Below are 18,293 nucleotides of genomic sequence, written 5' to 3'. Positions count from 1 at the left end.
ATGCTAGGTTTCGGAAAACCTATGTTTATCATAATATATATGTGTTTTCATAAAACTTGGGGGTTAGTACGTTGATAATTGTTTTATTATATATATCAACTTGATCTACTCATGTTTGTTTTGCGCCCCCTTCAGGACTTAGAATCGAGGCACTTCCGCATTGGCATATTCGAGTCCTCATGGTGTAGGATCCATCATTTGTTTCATTTAATTTTATATTATTTCTTTTAGTGTTCTAATTAGTTGTATACTTTGAACACGGTCCTTAAATACAATCGAGTTCGAAATATAATAAAGGTCTGAGTCAGGATGTGACAACTGTTGATACACAAGGTGGAGGTGGCAGGTTGGGCCCAACAAACAGGCTGATGGGGGACTGGAAATAACCTACCCGATAGCTAAAAGGCTGTCGTTTAGCCTAGTGGGTTCCACTTGTTTGTGGTCCAGTCTTTCATTAGAGTTGATTTTTTTTAACAAATCGGGCTAAAGACGTCTAATAGCCTCTGAGCACAACTCTCTCTCATCCATCAACTCTGTTCAGGTCGGATGCAGATGGCCTCGGTTATCCCCTCTACATTCTTACAGCAAATTACTTTACTTCATCCCCATTTCATTCACTCCCACTGCGTCTCTGTTGCGACGAAGATCCTCCGTTTAATCAGTAATTCCGTGCTACTTTTTTCTTCGAATTTGTATGTGATAATTTCTTCTCTTTTTATCAGCATCTCGCTTATTTGATTAATTATTCGGATTTGATTAATTATTCTTCTCCATGAAATGCTTGCTATTCCTTACATGATTATAATTTCTGAAATTCTTAATCTTTGTTTGGGTGATGTGCTTTCCTCGCAGTTATCTCGGAAAAGGAAGCTGACCCGGCTCAATTTCTCCATATTTCTGGACCAAATTTGAAGTGAAATGGTGAGCCTTTTGATTTAATTCTGTGTAATTTTAATAATTCCATTCAATTTTATTAATTTTGTGCGTTAATTATGCTTTTCCTGTGACTCTGGATTGTTCTTATGGTAGCCTGAAGGTAATAAGGGATTTTTTTTTTTTTAATTCACCTTTTTGGAGAATTAGTTGCATTTCTATGGAAGTTTTATTGACATACGATATTCTAAATTACTCTAATTTACGGGGAGGGTGATTAGGCACACTGCTCTGGCCGACTGGCCTAACCCGTACAGTGCTGCATTTTTATGAAGTTGTGTGAAAGAAGCTAAATTGTTTTGTTTTTCTTTTCTTTTAATCTGCCTTCTGCCCTTAACCTAAATCTAGTAGCTCTATTTGTTGTTGGGTTTGTTATGGAGAGTAGAAATTTTGCCTCCGTTGATCTTCCTCGCTGGTTGGCATTTTAGGGGTGAAAACAGAACGAAGCATTGCTTCTTCGGTTTTATTGTCGCCAAATGAAATCTGACAACCGGTTATCTCTCTAACAAACTCAAACACACGAAGTTGCAAACTTGCAATGATCTAGAAACTACTGGTCATTGTATGAATCTGATTGTTTTTAATTACTTGAATTTTGCAGAAGCAAAGACAAACACCCAAGTCCCTTTCCAAAATGATGGAGATGGATTTGGATAGAATTAGCAACCTACCGTGTCATGTTATAGATCAAATTTTGTCATGTTTGCCAATTAGGGAGGCAGTGCGAACAAGTGTTTTGTCGGCCAAGTGGAGGTACAGACCTGCTATGCTTCCACAGCTTGTGTTTGATAACCACTGTGTCTCGCCTCAAAACCAATCAACCTTCGTCAACATTGTTGATCATGTGCTTTTACTTCACATTGGTCCCGTACACAAGTTCAAGCTGTCAAACAGGGACTTTCTGGCCACTACTGATATCGATCGGTGGATTCTTCATCTGTCAAGAAGCTCTATCAAAGAGTTCATACTTGAAATTTGGAAAGGGCAGCGCTACAAAATGCCCTCATGCTTATTTTCTTGCCAGGATATGACTCATTTAGAGTTGTTTAATTGTATGCTTAAACCTCCATCGACTTTCAAAGGCTTCAAGAGTTTGAAGAGCCTTGACCTTCAGCATGTTACCCTGGCCCAAGATGTCTTTGAAAATATGGTTCTTCGATGTCCTCTGCTTGAGAAGTTGACTGTGATGAACTTTGACGGTTTCTCCCATCTCAACATTGATGCGCCAAATCTCCAATTCTTTGACATGGGAGGTAAATTTGAGGATGTTAATTTCAAGAGTACCTCAAATCTGGCTGTAGTTTCCATTGGCCTGTATGAGCATGTTGGCAACTCCTATAGACGGGTTCCTAGCATTTCTAGCAATCTGCTCAAGTTTTTTGCTCACCTTCCTGGCATCCAAAGACTTGAAATTCAGAGTTACTTTTTAAAGGTAACTAATGGGTTGCCTAGTTAGTCTTACTTTTCTTTTAGTGATCATTACCTAAGGAATTTGAGCATATTCGTTGAGTTTTATGTTATCCATCTTTTCCCTTCCAGTATTTGGCTATTGGTCCTGTGCCAGGAAAGCTGCCTAAACCATGTCTAGTTCTGAACTATCTTTCTCTACGGATAAGCTTCAACGATTTGGACGAGGTCTTGACTGCTGTATGCATTTTGAAAAGCTCTCCTGCTCTACAAGAACTAGAAATTCTGGTGAGGTTTATTCCATTCATGCATGCAGGAATGAAATGTAGGATTCGTCCTAAGTTCAGGAATGTGATACCATAGACCTTTTCCTTTATGCAGGTCCGCCCAGAAGACTTGACTGTTAGTGGAACAGTTGACCTTCAGTTAGGTGAAAACTGGAACTGCCCTATCACTCAACTGCGACTCGTGAAACTAAACGGCATCTCAGGTACCAAACGGGAACTAGAATTCATCAGATTTCTACTTTTGAGTTCACCTGCGCTCGAGAGGATGACTATGAAGCCTGCATCAGTCGACTGTGCTTGGGAGATAGTTAAAACTTTGCTTCTGTTTAGGCGTGCCTCGGTGCAGGCAGAGATTCTCTACGTCGACCCATGATTCATCAATCAGTTTCGACAGGTAAGCAGGAATGAATGTAGGTTTGGTAGAGATGTTTATGATGTATGTTTGTTTGTATGAACAAAATGTGTTTGCGGTCCTTAGTAACCCATCTCACTAGCCCACCTTAAACAGTCTCTCTCTCTCTCGACGTCCAAATATCTCTCTCCAACGGTCCGGATTTCTCTGGAGTGTGACAAGTTCGGAAAAACTTATCAACCTTTGTTACTACTATATATAAAACGGTATTAATTTTCTAATACAAAACGATCTTAATCGACTTTTTCCACATGTGCTTTCAAATGAAAGGCTATATGGTGAATCATTGAAGAAATTGTATAACACGTCTTCAATCATATGCTTCATAAAGTACAATAATTATATAAAATTAAAAACCGGGTTTATTTATCATAAAAAATAAATCAAGTCAAGTCGTATTTTATGTGGCTGCCATAGTTGTTTGTTGTGTTTGGTGAAAATCGACCTACCTATCCGGAATTTTGGTCAACTTCGTGCTAAAAACGTACTTGGTTACCGTTCGTTTGATTCGAGGAATTTATTATAAATCGTCCTTTATGTTTTGGTAACTCATCGGTTTGGTTATTCTTGTTTTAATGTACCCTTTAAAGAAAGGGATCATTATTTTGTTTTCAAAAAATTGGGGTTAGTTGTGGACCCATGCTGCATTGAACTTCAACATCCGAACCGTTCATTTTGTAAGTTTCAATTCATAGATTACATTTACAAAAAAATCACTTTAATCAGAAATCATTTACTTATTTAATTGATAAGATTAACATAGTGTTCATCAAATTCTTGAAACTCAATTAGATGTTGTAAATATTTTTTAATTTTATTAATATTTTGTAAGGATGATTTTTAAGATGCAATATGAAAAATAAACCGTTTGAATCGTTGAAATTTGAGTTTTGGCATTTTCTTAAAAAAAAATTGAAATTCTGAATATAAAGCTATTCATTTGTGTTTTTATTAGTAGAGTTAGTGAGTTAAATTAATAGTGGTTGGGTTAGGACGAGAGAAAACGATGAGAATCGAATTGCATACTTATGATTGCTCTCCCACAATCTAATAAAGTACATAAAAAAAAAAGTACCTTTATTCTAACCATTGAAATTACGGCTACTTTTAAATTTTTTTTAGCCCTCTCCTTACTTCTTATCCTTTGTATTTGCTAATTATTTTATTACAAATTGGGCTCTGCTAAAAATACTATACTTGGAAATCCTATGAAAATAAGGCAAGAATATCACCACATCAAGAAAAAAAAATCTGAACCGTCTAATTATTCTTCCCATTTTTGTTTTTTTTATTTTTCTTTTATGGTCCACATTAGTCAAATCCACATTTTCAACTAACTTTATCGGGGTAGGTTTATTTTTTCTCTTTTCTCATTTCTCATTTTTTCTTATATATTATTTTTTATCTTATTATCTTTATAAATAAATTAATATAAAATATTAACGTGATTAAATTATAACCGTTCCAAAAAAAAAAAAAAAAAAAGAAATTAAGTAAGGAGAGAATCGTTCTCCGATTTTATCTCCGTAACTTTGTATGAATTTGAACAGCTGAGTCATCTCTCTCTCTCTCTCTCTGTCTACATTAAATGACGTGAACAACTGAATCACTCATCTCTCTCTCTCTCTCGATCAGTGCGGCTGCGGGGAGTGGACCTGCCCGTGTCGACGTCCACTCGTTTCCTGCAAAATATGCAACCACCATTCAAACGATGGACTGGTGACGCAAAAACACACAACACAGCAGACACCGGGTATTTCAACCACCCAAAGCCCCCTAACTCTCCCCATTTTCCCAACTATAAACACGCAAGATACAACATTCTCTCTCTCACTCTGTAACTCTCTCTCTCTCTCTCTCTCTCTCTCTCTATTCCTAATTATAACTTTTCAAACAGCTGCTTTTGAGCTGAGGCACATGGAGGCTGGCAATGACAACCACAATACGCCTCTCCTGGTTTCCAACCACAGCGGCCATGAGGACGGGGGAGAGGAGAAGATCGAATTTGTTAAGCAGTTCGGCATCGAGTCCAAGAGGCTGTGGAAAATTGCCGGCCCTGCAATCTTCACCGCCCTCTGTCAGTACTCCTTGGGTGCCCTCACTCAGACCTTTGCCGGGTTTGTCGGTGACCTCGAGCTAGCCGCCGTCTCCATCGAGAATTCTGTCATCGCGGGACTCGCTTTCGGTGTCATGGTAATGGTCCGAATATCTATCAAGTCATTCTCTTTCTTTTATGATCACTCATCCGATCCGATCCGATCCAATATAATCCACTCAATCTTAGTCATCAAAAACAGGTTACGCGTGCTACATGGTCTGTCGAGATGAGACAAATAATTTATTCGACCAATCACTCATTTATATTTGTATGCAGTGAGATTAATGCTGGCATTTTTGAGTCATGGCGTAACAAAAATGTTATTTCAAGTAAAAAAAACAGTTTTTTTGCAAAACAAAGATAAATCTACGTAAAATAGATGTTCCTCTCTTGATCTTCCAAAGCAGAGCGCCGGGAGCATTAGAATGTGATTCCCCTTATCATGCATTTTCTCTTTATTATACTCATGGCTATATTTAGCATTAAATTTGTTAATTAAAAATAATACAAATAATAACTTTTTTGTCTTATATACTTGGAGTGATTTATGGCTTTAGTATTTGTAATCTAGCTTAGTTAAAGTGTTTGGAAAGGGATCCTCTGGATCATCAAATTCGGGGATCAATGTAATTGAAATTTAATCGAATGACTTAAATGATTATAATTTTAAAATGAGTTTCTATTTGTAGTTGTTGAATTAAATTTTAATGGTCTGAATTATCGAACTTGATAAATTAGGAGAAAATGATCCGGAAAATATTCATTTCCATAGTGTTTGACTAGTTGTTCAGAAAAAAAGTGCGTGACTATTGAAAAGTGATGATTCTGATTTGTGTTATGGGCGTTGCAGTTGGGTATGGGAAGTGCATTGGAAACACTGTGTGGGCAAGCGTACGGTGCGGGTCAGATCCGGATGTTAGGGGTGTACATGCAGAGATCGTGGATCATTCTGCTGGTGACAGCTTGCGTTTTGGTTCCCGTCTATGTGTGGTCCCCACCCATTCTCGAGCTAGTTGGAGAGACCACCGAGATTTCCGAGGCCGCCGGTTGGTGATTTTTGCTTTTTTGATTTCAAAAATTTCATATATAGAATGAGATTTTTAAAATGTTAATAACACTTCTTAATTAAAAAGAACAATAATAGCATGATCGAAATTTTAAATTAAATAATGTAATTATTGATGATTCGATTATTATTTAAGTATTAATTAACATACTTATTTCTTATTAATAATATATTATTTAATTTACAAATTTGATTTAAATTTTTGATCTATCTTACACTACTTAATTAAAAATTGTCATGGATCACATCAAAAGAAGTCACATGTTTAGCAAAGTTTGATTAGACTAGTTCATTAGAACAATGTGTCCATCTTTTTATGGAACTGGATCGTTTTCTGAGCTCATACATATCCGGATCGTTGAATTTTGATTCAACAGTTTTAAATAGAGGGTCATTTTAAAAATTATAATAATTACAGCGATTGGATCAAATTTGAACGGTCCGGATGGATTACTTCTACGAATCTCCATTCTGAGCTCAGGAGGATCCAGTTTCTCTTTTTATATTTAAATGTGGGCTCCTTTTCCGTAAGTTACTCTAATTTAGTACATATCTCGTCTCGTTGAAATCACATCTCTCTACTCTCTAGTTTGAAAATTAACTTCCCACTAATCATTTATGCGTGTTTTTTTTTTTTTTTTTTTTTTGGTGGTATAGGAAAGTTTGCAGTGTGGATGCTTCCACAGTTGTTCGCCTATGCCCTCAACTTTCCAATTCAAAAATTCTTACAAGCACAGAGGAAAGTTAGCGTGATAGCCTGGATCTCAGCTGCAGTACTTGTAGAACATGCAGTTTTCAGTTGGTTGCTGATGATTAAGCTCGGTTGGGGTCTGACTGGCGCAGCGATCACACTCAACGCTTCGTGGTGGCTCATCATTATTGCCCAGTTGCTCTACATCTTCATCACCAAGTCAGATGGTGCTTGGAGTGGATTCTCTTGGCTTGCATTTGCAGACTTGTGGGGATTCGTTAAGCTCTCCTTAGCTTCTGCTGTCATGTTGTGGTAAGTAGTCCGGCTACGGAGCAAGCTTACGTTCGTTAATGAGTAACAGACTGTTAATCTGTCATGAGTTGGTGAAATTTGGGGGTGGAGGAATGGCAGCTTTGTTCTTAGTGAGAAAGAAGGTGGATGTTTGGAAACTAGTAAAAGAGAAAAATTGTGTCTTTGGTTTGAAAGACACTGAGAGTTTTGGAAGAGTTTTATTTGACCGGTGTTTTAAATTTAGTGATTCATATTAGGTAATCAATAACTTAGGTACTTTCTAGTAACTTATGAAACCGCTTGAATTATGATTTTATAATTTTTAATATTTTTTTGCATATAATTTTTGAATAAAATGTATTATATTTAAAATTTCAATATTATTTTTTTCTATAAATTTTTTGACCTTTATAATTGGGACCTTCCGAGTTTAAAATCCAGAATCCGTCATTGTGTGAATACATGATGTTTATGCATGTTTGATAATTTTGATGCACGTCCCTTCTTTGATAAAGAATGAACATCATGCACAGAGAATTTTGTCGTGCTAAGTTTTTTTTTTTTTTTGTTTTTTTGGAATAACTGCAGCTTGGAATTCTGGTACTTGATGGTGCTAGTGGTTATAACCGGCCGTTTGACGAACCCTTTGATCCCAGTTGATGCCATCTCTATTTGGTAAGGTACTTAAATTGTACAGACCTATGAATTCAAATTTGGACCTCATATTTCTTCTCGTTTTATGCAGCATGAACATAAATGGATGGGATGCAATGATTGCAATCGGGTTTAATGCTGCAATCAGGTAAACGTATTTACTTACGTTCTCATCGTCTGGCCAGTCTTTTTGTAACTTGTTGACTTTGTAGTACAACTAATGACCAATAGGTCATGAATTCGGTTTTCTCTGAATCATGATGTCCCAAATTTTCTAACCACGTGATGTTGCAAAACAAACAGTGTTAGAGTATCAAATGAACTTGGAGCTGGTAATTTCCGGATGGCCAAATTCGCAGTGATAGTGGTTTCGACGACTTCCATCGCTATAGGGCTCGTCTGCATGATCGTAGTTCTCACGACGAAAGATTATTTCCCCTACCTTTTCACCAACAGTGAAGCCGTTGCGGAGGAAACTACTCAACTTGCAGTGTTGCTTGGATTCACAGTCCTTCTCAACAGCCTTCAACCAGTCTTATCTGGTAATTAAATACAATTAACCACATAATTAACCAAGACTTTCGCCTATACATATATCTATCGATCGGTTAAGTGTTCTTTTTCTTGACAATTTGTTGTGTTTAATTTGTTTTTGAAGGTGTTGCTGTTGGAGCTGGATGGCAATCTCTTGTTGCATACATCAACATTGGGTGTTACTACGTTGTCGGATTGCCGGCCGGAATACTTCTCGGATTCACATTTAAATTTGGAGTCGAGGTGATACAATTAAACGACTTGACTATTTTGGAGTACCAGTAACAATTTCATAACTCTAATCTCTCCCCTAATTCCGTTTGTCAAACTCGTGCTGTTTTGTAGGGTATCTGGTCAGGAATGATTGGTGGCATTGTCTTGCAAACCATAATCTTGATAATAATCACTTCCATAACTAATTGGAAGAAAGAAGTAAGTACTGAGTTCTTACTCTTGATTATAACCCTAGATGGGGTTAATTTGCTTAAGCCGATGTTAATTATGTCACGAAATGCGCAGGCTGATGAAGCGGAGGACCGTGTAAGGAAGTGGGGAGGAGGAGGAAGAGATGCAGATATGTAAATCGAAGACGAAACCATCGAAGTTAAAGAGTGCATGACTAGTCACGCGGAGCTTTTGCGGTAACCATCGGCAATGCAATTATGCATTGATTCATTGCGCTGCTAAACCTCAGAAATAATGGGTAGTTGGTATTTGCCAAAACTCAGAAGCAGAGGAAACTAGTGAGGCATAGATTTTGTTTGAAGTATTTGGAGAAAATAAGTATGAAAAGAACAATAATAAAGGAGTGTGCTATTAGAGATGGAGCTAGAAATTTTTTGTAATAAAAGCAATCTGAAAAACAACTAACAAAACATTATTATGGTATGACTTATACCTAATGTAATAATAAAGATGATTTCAAATCACAATATATCACGATTTTAATGTTACAAAAATATCTGTGTAGTAATGTAAAGTGGCAAGACGAGGAGAATAATATCAATACATGAGATGCGGGAGAGGGGCTGTTTGAATGATGGTACAAAACATTTTTGCTCATATAATATTTGATATTGGGGTATGTTTGATATTAGATAATATATTTTCTTCAAATATAACAAGCGTATGTATATAATTGCAGTATGCACCTATAACTGCAGTGTCCAACTCAACAATGAATTACTTGGTTGGGGGCATTATGGATGCGGGCATCCTCAAACAACAAAGTCATGAATTGAAAAGCTCAAGAATTTACTAAACAAAACACTTAGGTAGCGTTTGGTACGCGGGACGGGACGGAACGGAGTGGGACGAGACGTTCCGTCCCACGTTTGGTGAGCCTAAAATGGGTGGAACACGTTGTTCCACGGGACAAGTTTTGAGTGATTTTTGGTTCCACCTCTCCCCCCTGGAACGACTTGTTCCACGTTCGTGGGACACAAATTTGTAACATTTTAAGACAAAAATACCCCTCTTCTTTTTCAATATTTACACCATCCAAATCCTAAATCCTTGCTGCTCTCTCTTCCCGTAGACTTCCTCCTCATCCTTCTTCTTCATCCTCTCCCATAGCTGTCGACTGCACCCAGCCAGCACGCAGCAGCACGGAGCCACTACCGTCGCACTGCAGATTGACCCAAGTATGCGATTAATGTCTTTTGTTGCTGATTTGGGTTGTGTTAATTACGGGATTTTGTTAATTATCAGATTTGATTTGTTAATTACTGGGTTTTGTTAAGATTTGTGCAACTGGGAGTGCGAGTGCATTCTTCGCTGGGTTTTAGGTTGGACGGGCCATGCTGGGGTTTAGGCAATGAAAACCGTGGATGGGGTTTGGGCGGAAACAAGGTTGTTTTTCTGCTGGGGATTTTGGGGCGATTGATGGTGATGATATCCATGGATTTTCAGAAGAAATTGATGAATAAATAATATTATTAATTAGGTTCTTGAAAAAAAAAGGAAAAAAAAAAACAAGAAAGAAATGGATTGAAAGTTCCTATGATTGTATTGGGTTTTGATTGAAATAATTGAGATGTTGATCTTAATTAGGTGGAGGTTCAAGTGGGGAAGTTGTATTGTGTGAGTAAGGCTGCTGTTTTACCTATTAACATTGAGGATGCTGCTCGGAGTGATATCGAAATCGAAAAGGCTTTGCAGGTACATTTAGATGATTTATTTTGAAATGGATTATTGAAGCTTTGTTAAGCTTTCTGGGACTTTCTCTCTTAGTACATGTATATTCTTCGTTGGGTGGTATGATGGGTTTATAGGCCGGAGAAACACTTGTTCGAGTTAATCAGGATACCTGCTTGAATAACCGAGTTCTTGATTTGCGAACACCTGCGAATCAGGGGATATTCCGCATTCAGAGTCAAGTTGGCAATGTAAGTAGTCTTTCCACCATTTGCAGTATTTATCTTTTTAAAGCTAGAGAAAATCGTTAAGAGTTTAGTTCTGTATGTCGGTTGCATTGTTGTGTAGATCTTTGGGCAGTTCTTGAAATCCGAAGGCTCTTTTGCCAAAGCTGATTGCTGGTTCAAGTGAAGGTGGAGCTGCTGTTTTTAGACTCAACTACAAGGGTCAAGATGCCTGCCTTGCCCAATCACCTCAGCTTCACAAGCAAATGGCTATACGTGGTGACTTCGGTCGTATTTTTGAGATTGGTCCTGTTTTTAGAGCTGAGGACTCCTTTACCCATAGGCATTTGTGTGAGTTCACTGGCCTTGATGTTGAGATGGAGATCAAGAGGCACTACTTTGAGGTAGAATTAGTAATTTTTTAGGCATTTGTTTACCTTTACCGCCCTATATGACGATGTATGTTAACTTATGGTGCAATTATATGCTTGTTTGTTCTGGTCATGCATGATCATTAAACTTATATATTTTTCAACATTGCATGACAACCATGACCATATAGACAGAACCAGCCATCTCATTCATGCTAACCATCTCATCACTTCCAATATTTACTGGCTCAAGGAAGTCTGGCTTCATCAACCTAAATCATAGAAGAATTACAAATTTTAAAGGGGTTTGCAAGTGGAACACAACATATACCTAATAAAATTTGGACCAATAAAAACAAATAATGGATAAGCATATAGTGTTAAAATTTGAACAAGTTAAAAAAAAAACAAAAAAAAAAAGTCTCATCCCGTTCCACGCATAAATATTGTACCAAACAACAAACGGAACATGGGTATTTTAGTCATTTTTATCTTTTGGTTCCGTTCCGTCCATGCGCTACCAAACGCAGAACGGAACAATCGTCCCGTTCCGTCTTACGCGTACCAAACATAACACGGAACATCCGTTCTGTCCCGTCCCGTTCCGTCCCGTCCTGTCCCGTCCCGTTCCGTCCCGTCCCGTCTGCGTACCAAACGGTACCTTAAAGACTAATTGATAAAGGTTTTTTTACAATATACTACAATATCACAGGACGCATTTTCTTAATTACCAATATCATCAAATTTTTCTCTCTATAAGAATTACCATATTATTATTCCTCAATTGATCTCACAACCGAAACTGTTCTATCATGTGGGATTGCTATATGTATTATGTGCATTTTTATCACCCAAAAAACAAAAAAAAGTGGGGGCATCCTCCATGTCTAGACCCAAGATGGCTCCGTCCATGTACAACACCCTCAAAAGTCAAGATTCATAAGAACTAGGCATGCTAGTTGATTCCTTACCTCTTCCTTCTTTTCTTTTCCAAATTCATGACTTTCTTAATCTAATAGGTATCATTTGGTACACAGATAGGACGGGACAGAACATGACTGTTGTTCCATTCTGCGTTTGGTATGTGTTGGACGAAATGGAACCAAAAGATTGAATGACTGCGAAGCCACAGCCGGAGGTGCAGAGACTGCGGGGTTTCCACCAGCAGTGTAAGTGTTCATCACGCTCAACATACTCTTTGGCGCTTGCAAATTATAAAATCGAAAATCGAAAACCAATTACAAATAATTCGGCTTTGCAATAAATCATACAATCTAAAACAAAAACCAACTAAAGAATTTGCAGAAAATTATATAATCTAAAACAAAAACCAACTAAAAATTCCGTTTTTCAGTAAATTATGAATCCTTAAACAAAACCAATTAAAAAGAATTCATCTTTGCAGGAAATTAGGATTGCAAAACATAAACCAATTAAAAAGAATTCACTTTTGTAGTAATTTTAAAACAAAAATCAATTAAAATTAAAAACCCAATTCTCAAATTACCTAATAGAGGTGAAGAAGGCAGAGATTGGCATCGAGACTGTAGGTTTGCGAAGAAACCTAAAAAACAACCAAATAAGTCCAGTCGTTCAATCAAAATTAATCAAACCCAAGCATCGGTTCCCATCAATGAAGAGACAGAGACAGAGACAGAGATACATACTTGCTCGTTGACGTAGTTTTCGAGATCGAGAAGGATGTCGAGGTTGTACAAATTCACGGCGAGCAGTTGCTCCACTGTGAGCACCACCTCCTGCTGTTGTTGCTGCGGAGCCTCTCTTCCCATTATTCTTCGAAAATTCACCGAAAACTCATTCCGTGGAACAATGCGTTCTACTCGTTTTAGGTGCACCAAAAATGAGACGGAACGCATCGTCCCACTGTATTCCGTCCCGTCCCACGTGCCAAACGGTACCATAGGAACATGTTTACTTATAAAGAATAAGAATTGAAATCAATCGATTCCTTAACCCTTCCTTCTTTCCCTTTTCAAGTAGTGCGATAAGATGAGCTATAATAAATAGTGGCCACAGTTTAGTAAAATTGGACATGTCCAGTTCACTCATTCGTTAGAGCTCTTAAATTCAATTCTCGTAAATAAAAATCCGATTGGTGTAATTTAGCTTGAAATTGCGGTTGAAAACAATAAAATAGTGGAAAAGGGCAATAATTTAAAAAATTAATCATCGCCATTACTCCGCGAGTTTGTCCTTAAAGCAGAGAGTTATCTCCACCGCGGGAGAGATTATCTGAAACAAGGAACAATTTTCAGTTCTTATTATTCCCCATTCAGAGTCGTTTAAATTTGCCCCTCTCTTTCTGTCTCTCTCACTCACACTCTCTCTCTTATTTTTATTCTCATCATCCTTGACGGAGGAGGAAGAGAAGAAAAGGAAAGGAAGAAAAAGATCAAATCTTTCTAGGGGTTTTGCTTCCAGACTTCTTTCTTTTTATTTTCCCGGAAAATTCTTCTCTTCCTCCGGCGGTCGATCGCGCCTCTCAAACCAGTTGTTCGTCTGCAATTTCGAGTTTAATTTTGATTTTTGGGTTTGAGAGAGGTGCAAAAATGGTGGACGATTATTACGTCAGTAGCGACGACGAGGAATATTACGACGACGAGGATGATCGCCAGAATTTTGAGTTGTTGGAATACGGTGAGAATTACGACTCTCTCCGCCCTGAGGTTCCGACGAGTAAGGTAGCGATTCAATTTTTCAGTTTCGTTATTGGCGATCGTGATTTTGTAAATATCGTGTCTTGGGATTTTTATATTTTTTTGCGAATTTTTGAGATTTTCGGAGAAAATTTCGTTTCTTCTTCTTGAATTCTGTCGCCAACCGCAAAAGGGGTATGATTCCTGTTTGGTTGCTGAGAATGTGGCTTTTTTGCAGCTGTGTTTGTATCTTTGTTAGTAAAATTCTTGTCTTTTTCGGGTTCGGTTTCGCAATTTGACGCAGTGAGCTTATCTGCCTCATGATCTTTTTTTTTCCAAGTACTTCGAAACTTATCGCCTTGAATTGAGTTCTATTCCTTATGCCATCGGATTACCGATTATGTATTGATGACACTGGTGTTTTATAGGTCATTTCAAAAGAATCTCTCTTGGCTGCGCAGGTACAGATTTTTCGGTTTTTTTTTTTGGTTTGGTTTGGTGATTTTGTATGAATGTTACTATGGTTATGTATTTCGACTAGATTTATATCGAATGTTGGGATTAAATTGTGCAGAAGGACGACGTGCAGAGGGCAATGGATGTGCTGTCATTGAAAGAATACCATGCCCGAACTTTACTCATCCATTACCGTTGGGATGTTGACAATGTGCTTGCGGTGCTTGTAGAGAAGGGGAAAGATAGATTGTATGCCGAAGCAGGTGTGATGTTGGTGGAGCAGGATGATCATGTTTCATCTCAGTTGTCCTCTGAGGTAATGTGCGGTATTTGCATGGATGAAATTCCAGCTGATCGAGTGACAGTCATGGATTGCGGTCACTGCTTCTGCAACGGATGTAAGTACTCTCCTCTGCATCTTCTATACTTTCTCATGCAATGTGCGAATGTTGTGATTGTAGTAGAAATCAGTTTTGTCTACCATTGTGCTTTAGGTTGGACGGAGCATTTTATTGTGAAAATAAATGACGGGCAGAGTAGGCGCATTAAATGCATGGCATACAAGTGCAATGCCATTTGTGATGAAGCAGTAATCAGAAATCTAGTCAGTGCAAGGGATCCTAATCTGGCCGAGAAATTTGAGCGTTTTCTTCTGGAATCATATATTGAGGATAATAGAATGGTGAAATGGTGCCCAAGTGTTCCCCACTGCGGAAATGCTATACGCATTGAGGAAGATGAACTATGCGAGGTTGAATGTGCATGTGGGCTTCAATTCTGTTTTAACTGCTTAGCCGAGGCACACTCCCCATGTTCATGCCAAATGTGGAAACTATGGTGTCAGAAGTGCCAAGATGAATCAGAGACGGTTAATTATATTGCAGTCAATACAAAGCCTTGCCCAAAGTGTGGCAAGCTGGTTGAGAAGAATGGAGGATGCAATCTAGTTTCGTGTCTCTGCGGACAACCATTTTGGTGAGTGTTTATATATTTTAGCATTTTCTTTAGTCTTATGCCCTTTTATTTGTGAATTTGTGGGGGCTGGTTTGGGGAGCATTTCATACATTTAGATGGTCGGGCAGTGTTTCAAAACTCTACCTGGGTAGGATCCTTTTCTTAGGATTTGCTATGCTGCCCTTGTGAAGTTTATGTTGACGTGTGACTTTTGGTAGACTGGCTCCTTATAGACTAAGCTTTTCCTGAAGATTTTTTTGTTAATTACGCTTTGCATAAACCTGCTCTGCACAATGTATGGGTTTTTTACTGTAACTTGTCTCGAAACCAAAAAAGCTCTCTGTCTTTGTGTGGATTTGCTGTTGCCTTTCACATGCGAACAATTCATGGTGGTTCAAAATTTCAACCCATCAAGTTCTTTCAGTGTTTTGGACATAAAGTTATTGGTTCTAAAGCATTCGGTGAAGTATATGTCATCTTCTATGACGTTGTGATAAGCCGTATTATAAGACAATGTGGCTTAAAATATTCATTGAATCAAAATGGAGCTTCCTTATTTCTGTCCCTCTTCTTTTGATGAAACATTACTGCAATTTCTTTAGAATAGAGTGCATTTGATAATATTGCTTTAAAGTTTGTTTCTGTATGTGTTTTGACAGTTGGCTCTGCGGTGCTCCAACTGGTTTGAATCATACATGGGACGCCATCGCGGATCACAGTTGTGGGCGATTCAAAGAAGACGAGGAGACGAAACTTGAACAGGCCAAGAGGGATCTATTTCGGTACACTCACTACTTCAACCGTTATCAAGCTCATATCGATTCTCTTAAGCTTGAAGCAACGCTGAAACAAAGCATACAAGAAAAAATATCGCATTTGGAAGAAAGAGAATCGACATATAGAGATATGAGCTGGGCGACCAATGCACTCTACAGACTCTTCAGATCAAGGCAGATTATTTCGTATTCCTACCCGTTTGCATATTACATGTTTAGCGAAGACATATGCAAAAATGAAATGACGGCAGAAGAAAGGACCATAAAGCAAAACTTATTTGAGGACCAGCAGCAGCAGCTTGAGGCAAATATGGAGAGGCTTTCTTTGTTTATAGAGGAGCCTTTTGATGAGTATTCGCCGGATGAAATTATGGAGTTGAAAATGGGGATCTTAGATCTTTCTACGCTTACTGATAACCTCTGCGCAAAATTGTAAGTTTCTTTTAATACTTGAAATCTCCCATTTGGTCTTCAAAAATCTTGTTGGAGATTGATGTTGCAAACCTTTATCCACTCTCAACGCATTTGCTTAGACTCGACACGTATGGATTATTTGCAGGTACGATTGCATCGAGGATGATTTGTTGGGTTCCCTCAAGAGGACAAGGCACAGTATTGCTCCTTACAAGTCAAATGGTGTGGAGAAAGCTTCAGAACTTACGGTTTCTAGGGACACCACAACCTCTAACTCCGAAATTGATTTGGCCGCCTCCAACGGTATGGATATTAGTAAAAGCGTGTGTTTTCCAGTCTTACCTAACATATATCCTTCATGTTTACTCATTGCTTCTCTTTTCTTGTCATAGCTGACTAGAAGATAACCCGGCGATAAATAACAGAACCTTGTCGACCTTCATCTAGCTTTGAGAGTTCGTGCGAAAGCCAACGCTGACGATGGTGCTCGTCTTATACATCTTAACATTAGAGCGCTCTGTTCTCGTTACCAACTGAGTTTTCCCGACAGAATCACATTTTACTGCATAAGGTTAGGTTTAGAACATTACAATTTAGAAACCTAGTTTTTTGATCATATTTATGAACTTTTTTTTTTAAATTCGAGGGGTACAAACGTCTGATGCTGCGATTTATATTTGACGTTTCGGAAATGAAACAATGGTGGTATACATCATAAAAAATAGAGAGATCGTCTTTTGCTTTTCCCTCTGTTCTTGTGAATGATGAAGCAGTTGCAGCCGGAAAATGCCCGACTTTAGCTCTGAAGTTCATCTGGTTCTTGCGTTTTTCCGTTCGATTGAGATGACAACCGGTTAAAAACACTGAATCACCTTGATGAGAGTTGTTCACGGGAGAAAATTTTCAGCGTATTTGGAAAACGAGCAGGTGTAAGCTACATGTTGCAATACAAGTAGATAGACATTTAAAGAACAAATGTTCTATTCGCTTCTATTATTAAGAGAGAAAATCATGGTGCATCAGTTCGTGTTTTGGGCGTATGAAAATTTTTCTCGACAAGGGGATTGATTGGTTAATGCAGTTTTGTTTAAACAGAATTACGAATGAATGTTAAGAGCATTTCTAAAGGAAGTGTCAAATTTTAAACACAAAATTTAAATTTGACGGCCTATGTGGCATTTTGAGATCTTTTAAAGTTGTATTTTCTATCTAATATGTTAGATTAAATTATTATTTTATTAAATTACAAAATAAATGATTAAACCAATACAAATTTAATTAAAGACATTTAATTACTTATTAAATCAGGACCGTTCATCAAATGCACTGGACAACACCAACATTCATTATAATAATGATTAAAGTAATAAAAAAAAAAATAATTTTGAAGTTGCTGTCAATTCATGTCATCGCAACATATGAATTGACATTTCGATTAGAGAACATTAATGTGGTCCTTTTTTTTTTTTTTTAGTATAGTTTATGTGGACATTTTAACATTTCATTTGAAGATACTCTAATGAACAAGAAATTGGAAGTAAATTTCTTGTGAATGATGAAGTAGTTGCCGTCCAAAAACGCTTGACTTTATCTCTAAAGTTTTTTCGTTCGATTTGAGATGACAATCGATTGAAAACACGGAACCTTGATGAGAGTTCAAGGTTCATGGGGGAAAATTTTTCAACGTATTCGGAAAATGGGCAAGTGTAAATCACATGTTATAATACAAGTGGATAGATTCTTAAAAAACAAATGTCCTCTTTGATTATATTAAGAGAGAAAAAATCATGGTGCATCGATTCGTATTTTGAACACATGAAAAATCTCTTGACAAAAAGATTGATCAGTTAATGCAGTTCCGTTTAAACAGAATTACAAATGAATTTTAACGAACATGAAATTTAGAGTCTTTCAACACTTTTACACGACGTG

The 18,293-nt window shown here is 37.7% G+C and overlaps 4 protein-coding genes across 7 annotated transcripts; all 4 read left to right on the top strand.

Moving 5' to 3' along the window:
- The first annotated feature begins 440 nt into the window (after positions 1-440).
- On the top strand, positions 441-3,289 carry LOC137717429 (F-box/FBD/LRR-repeat protein At1g13570). 2 transcript variants are annotated; one of them, XM_068456798.2, is made up of 5 exons: positions 441-692; positions 853-921; positions 1,535-2,365; positions 2,473-2,628; positions 2,722-3,289. In XM_068456798.2, the coding sequence occupies exons 2-5, from the start codon at positions 919-921 to the stop codon at positions 2,998-3,000; spliced, it is 1,269 nt and encodes a 422-aa protein (XP_068312899.2). In that variant the 5' UTR covers positions 441-692; positions 853-918; the 3' UTR covers positions 3,001-3,289. The 2 variants fall into 2 exon arrangements, with proteins under 2 accessions (XP_068312899.2, XP_068312902.2); XM_068456801.2 differs by having other exon boundaries at positions 500-661.
- Positions 2,886-11,237, top strand: LOC137718457 (protein DETOXIFICATION 33-like). Of its 2 annotated transcripts, XR_015965504.1 has the most exons (12): positions 4,957-5,232; positions 5,988-6,183; positions 6,861-7,206; positions 7,774-7,860; positions 7,931-7,987; positions 8,143-8,381; positions 8,498-8,616; positions 8,719-8,805; positions 8,893-10,016; positions 10,426-10,533; positions 10,647-10,760; positions 10,858-11,237. XR_015965504.1 is itself a non-coding variant. In XM_088698867.1 (10 exons), exons 1-10 carry the CDS (start codon positions 2,997-2,999, stop codon positions 8,953-8,955), a joined length of 1,515 nt encoding a protein of 504 aa, XP_088554993.1. In that variant the 5' UTR covers positions 2,886-2,996; the 3' UTR covers positions 8,956-9,332. The 2 variants fall into 2 exon arrangements, 1 of the variants encoding a protein (XP_088554993.1); XM_088698867.1 differs by lacking the exons at positions 10,426-10,533; positions 10,647-10,760; positions 10,858-11,237 and adding an exon at positions 2,886-3,021 and having other exon boundaries at positions 4,937-5,232; positions 8,893-9,332.
- LOC148695332 (aspartate--tRNA ligase 2, cytoplasmic-like) lies at positions 10,190-11,158 on the top strand. Its single transcript, XM_088698358.1, has 4 exons — positions 10,190-10,207; positions 10,426-10,533; positions 10,647-10,760; positions 10,886-11,158. Exons 1-4 carry the CDS (start codon positions 10,190-10,192, stop codon positions 11,156-11,158), a joined length of 513 nt encoding a protein of 170 aa, XP_088554484.1.
- Positions 11,238-13,309: 2,072 nt separating the features above from the next.
- On the top strand, positions 13,310-17,103 carry LOC137717975 (putative E3 ubiquitin-protein ligase ARI2). Of its 2 annotated transcripts, none has more exons than XM_068457500.2 (7): positions 13,310-13,806; positions 14,190-14,222; positions 14,336-14,615; positions 14,712-15,192; positions 15,831-16,379; positions 16,507-16,664; positions 16,754-17,103. In XM_068457500.2, the coding sequence occupies exons 1-7, from the start codon at positions 13,675-13,677 to the stop codon at positions 16,759-16,761; spliced, it is 1,641 nt and encodes a 546-aa protein (XP_068313601.1). In that variant the 5' UTR covers positions 13,310-13,674; the 3' UTR covers positions 16,762-17,103. The 2 variants fall into 2 exon arrangements, with proteins under 2 accessions (XP_068313601.1, XP_088555270.1); XM_088699144.1 differs by having other exon boundaries at positions 13,316-13,762.
- Positions 17,104-18,293: the final 1,190 nt, after the last annotated feature.

Source organism: Pyrus communis, chromosome 8 (genome assembly GCF_041283825.1).
Source record: "Pyrus communis isolate YQ-2024b chromosome 8, ASM4128382v1, whole genome shotgun sequence".
NCBI lineage: Eukaryota > Viridiplantae > Streptophyta > Magnoliopsida > Rosales > Rosaceae > Pyrus > Pyrus communis.
The sequence above is the reverse complement of the archived record's forward strand: the minus strand, read 5'-3'. Positions and strand labels throughout refer to the sequence as shown.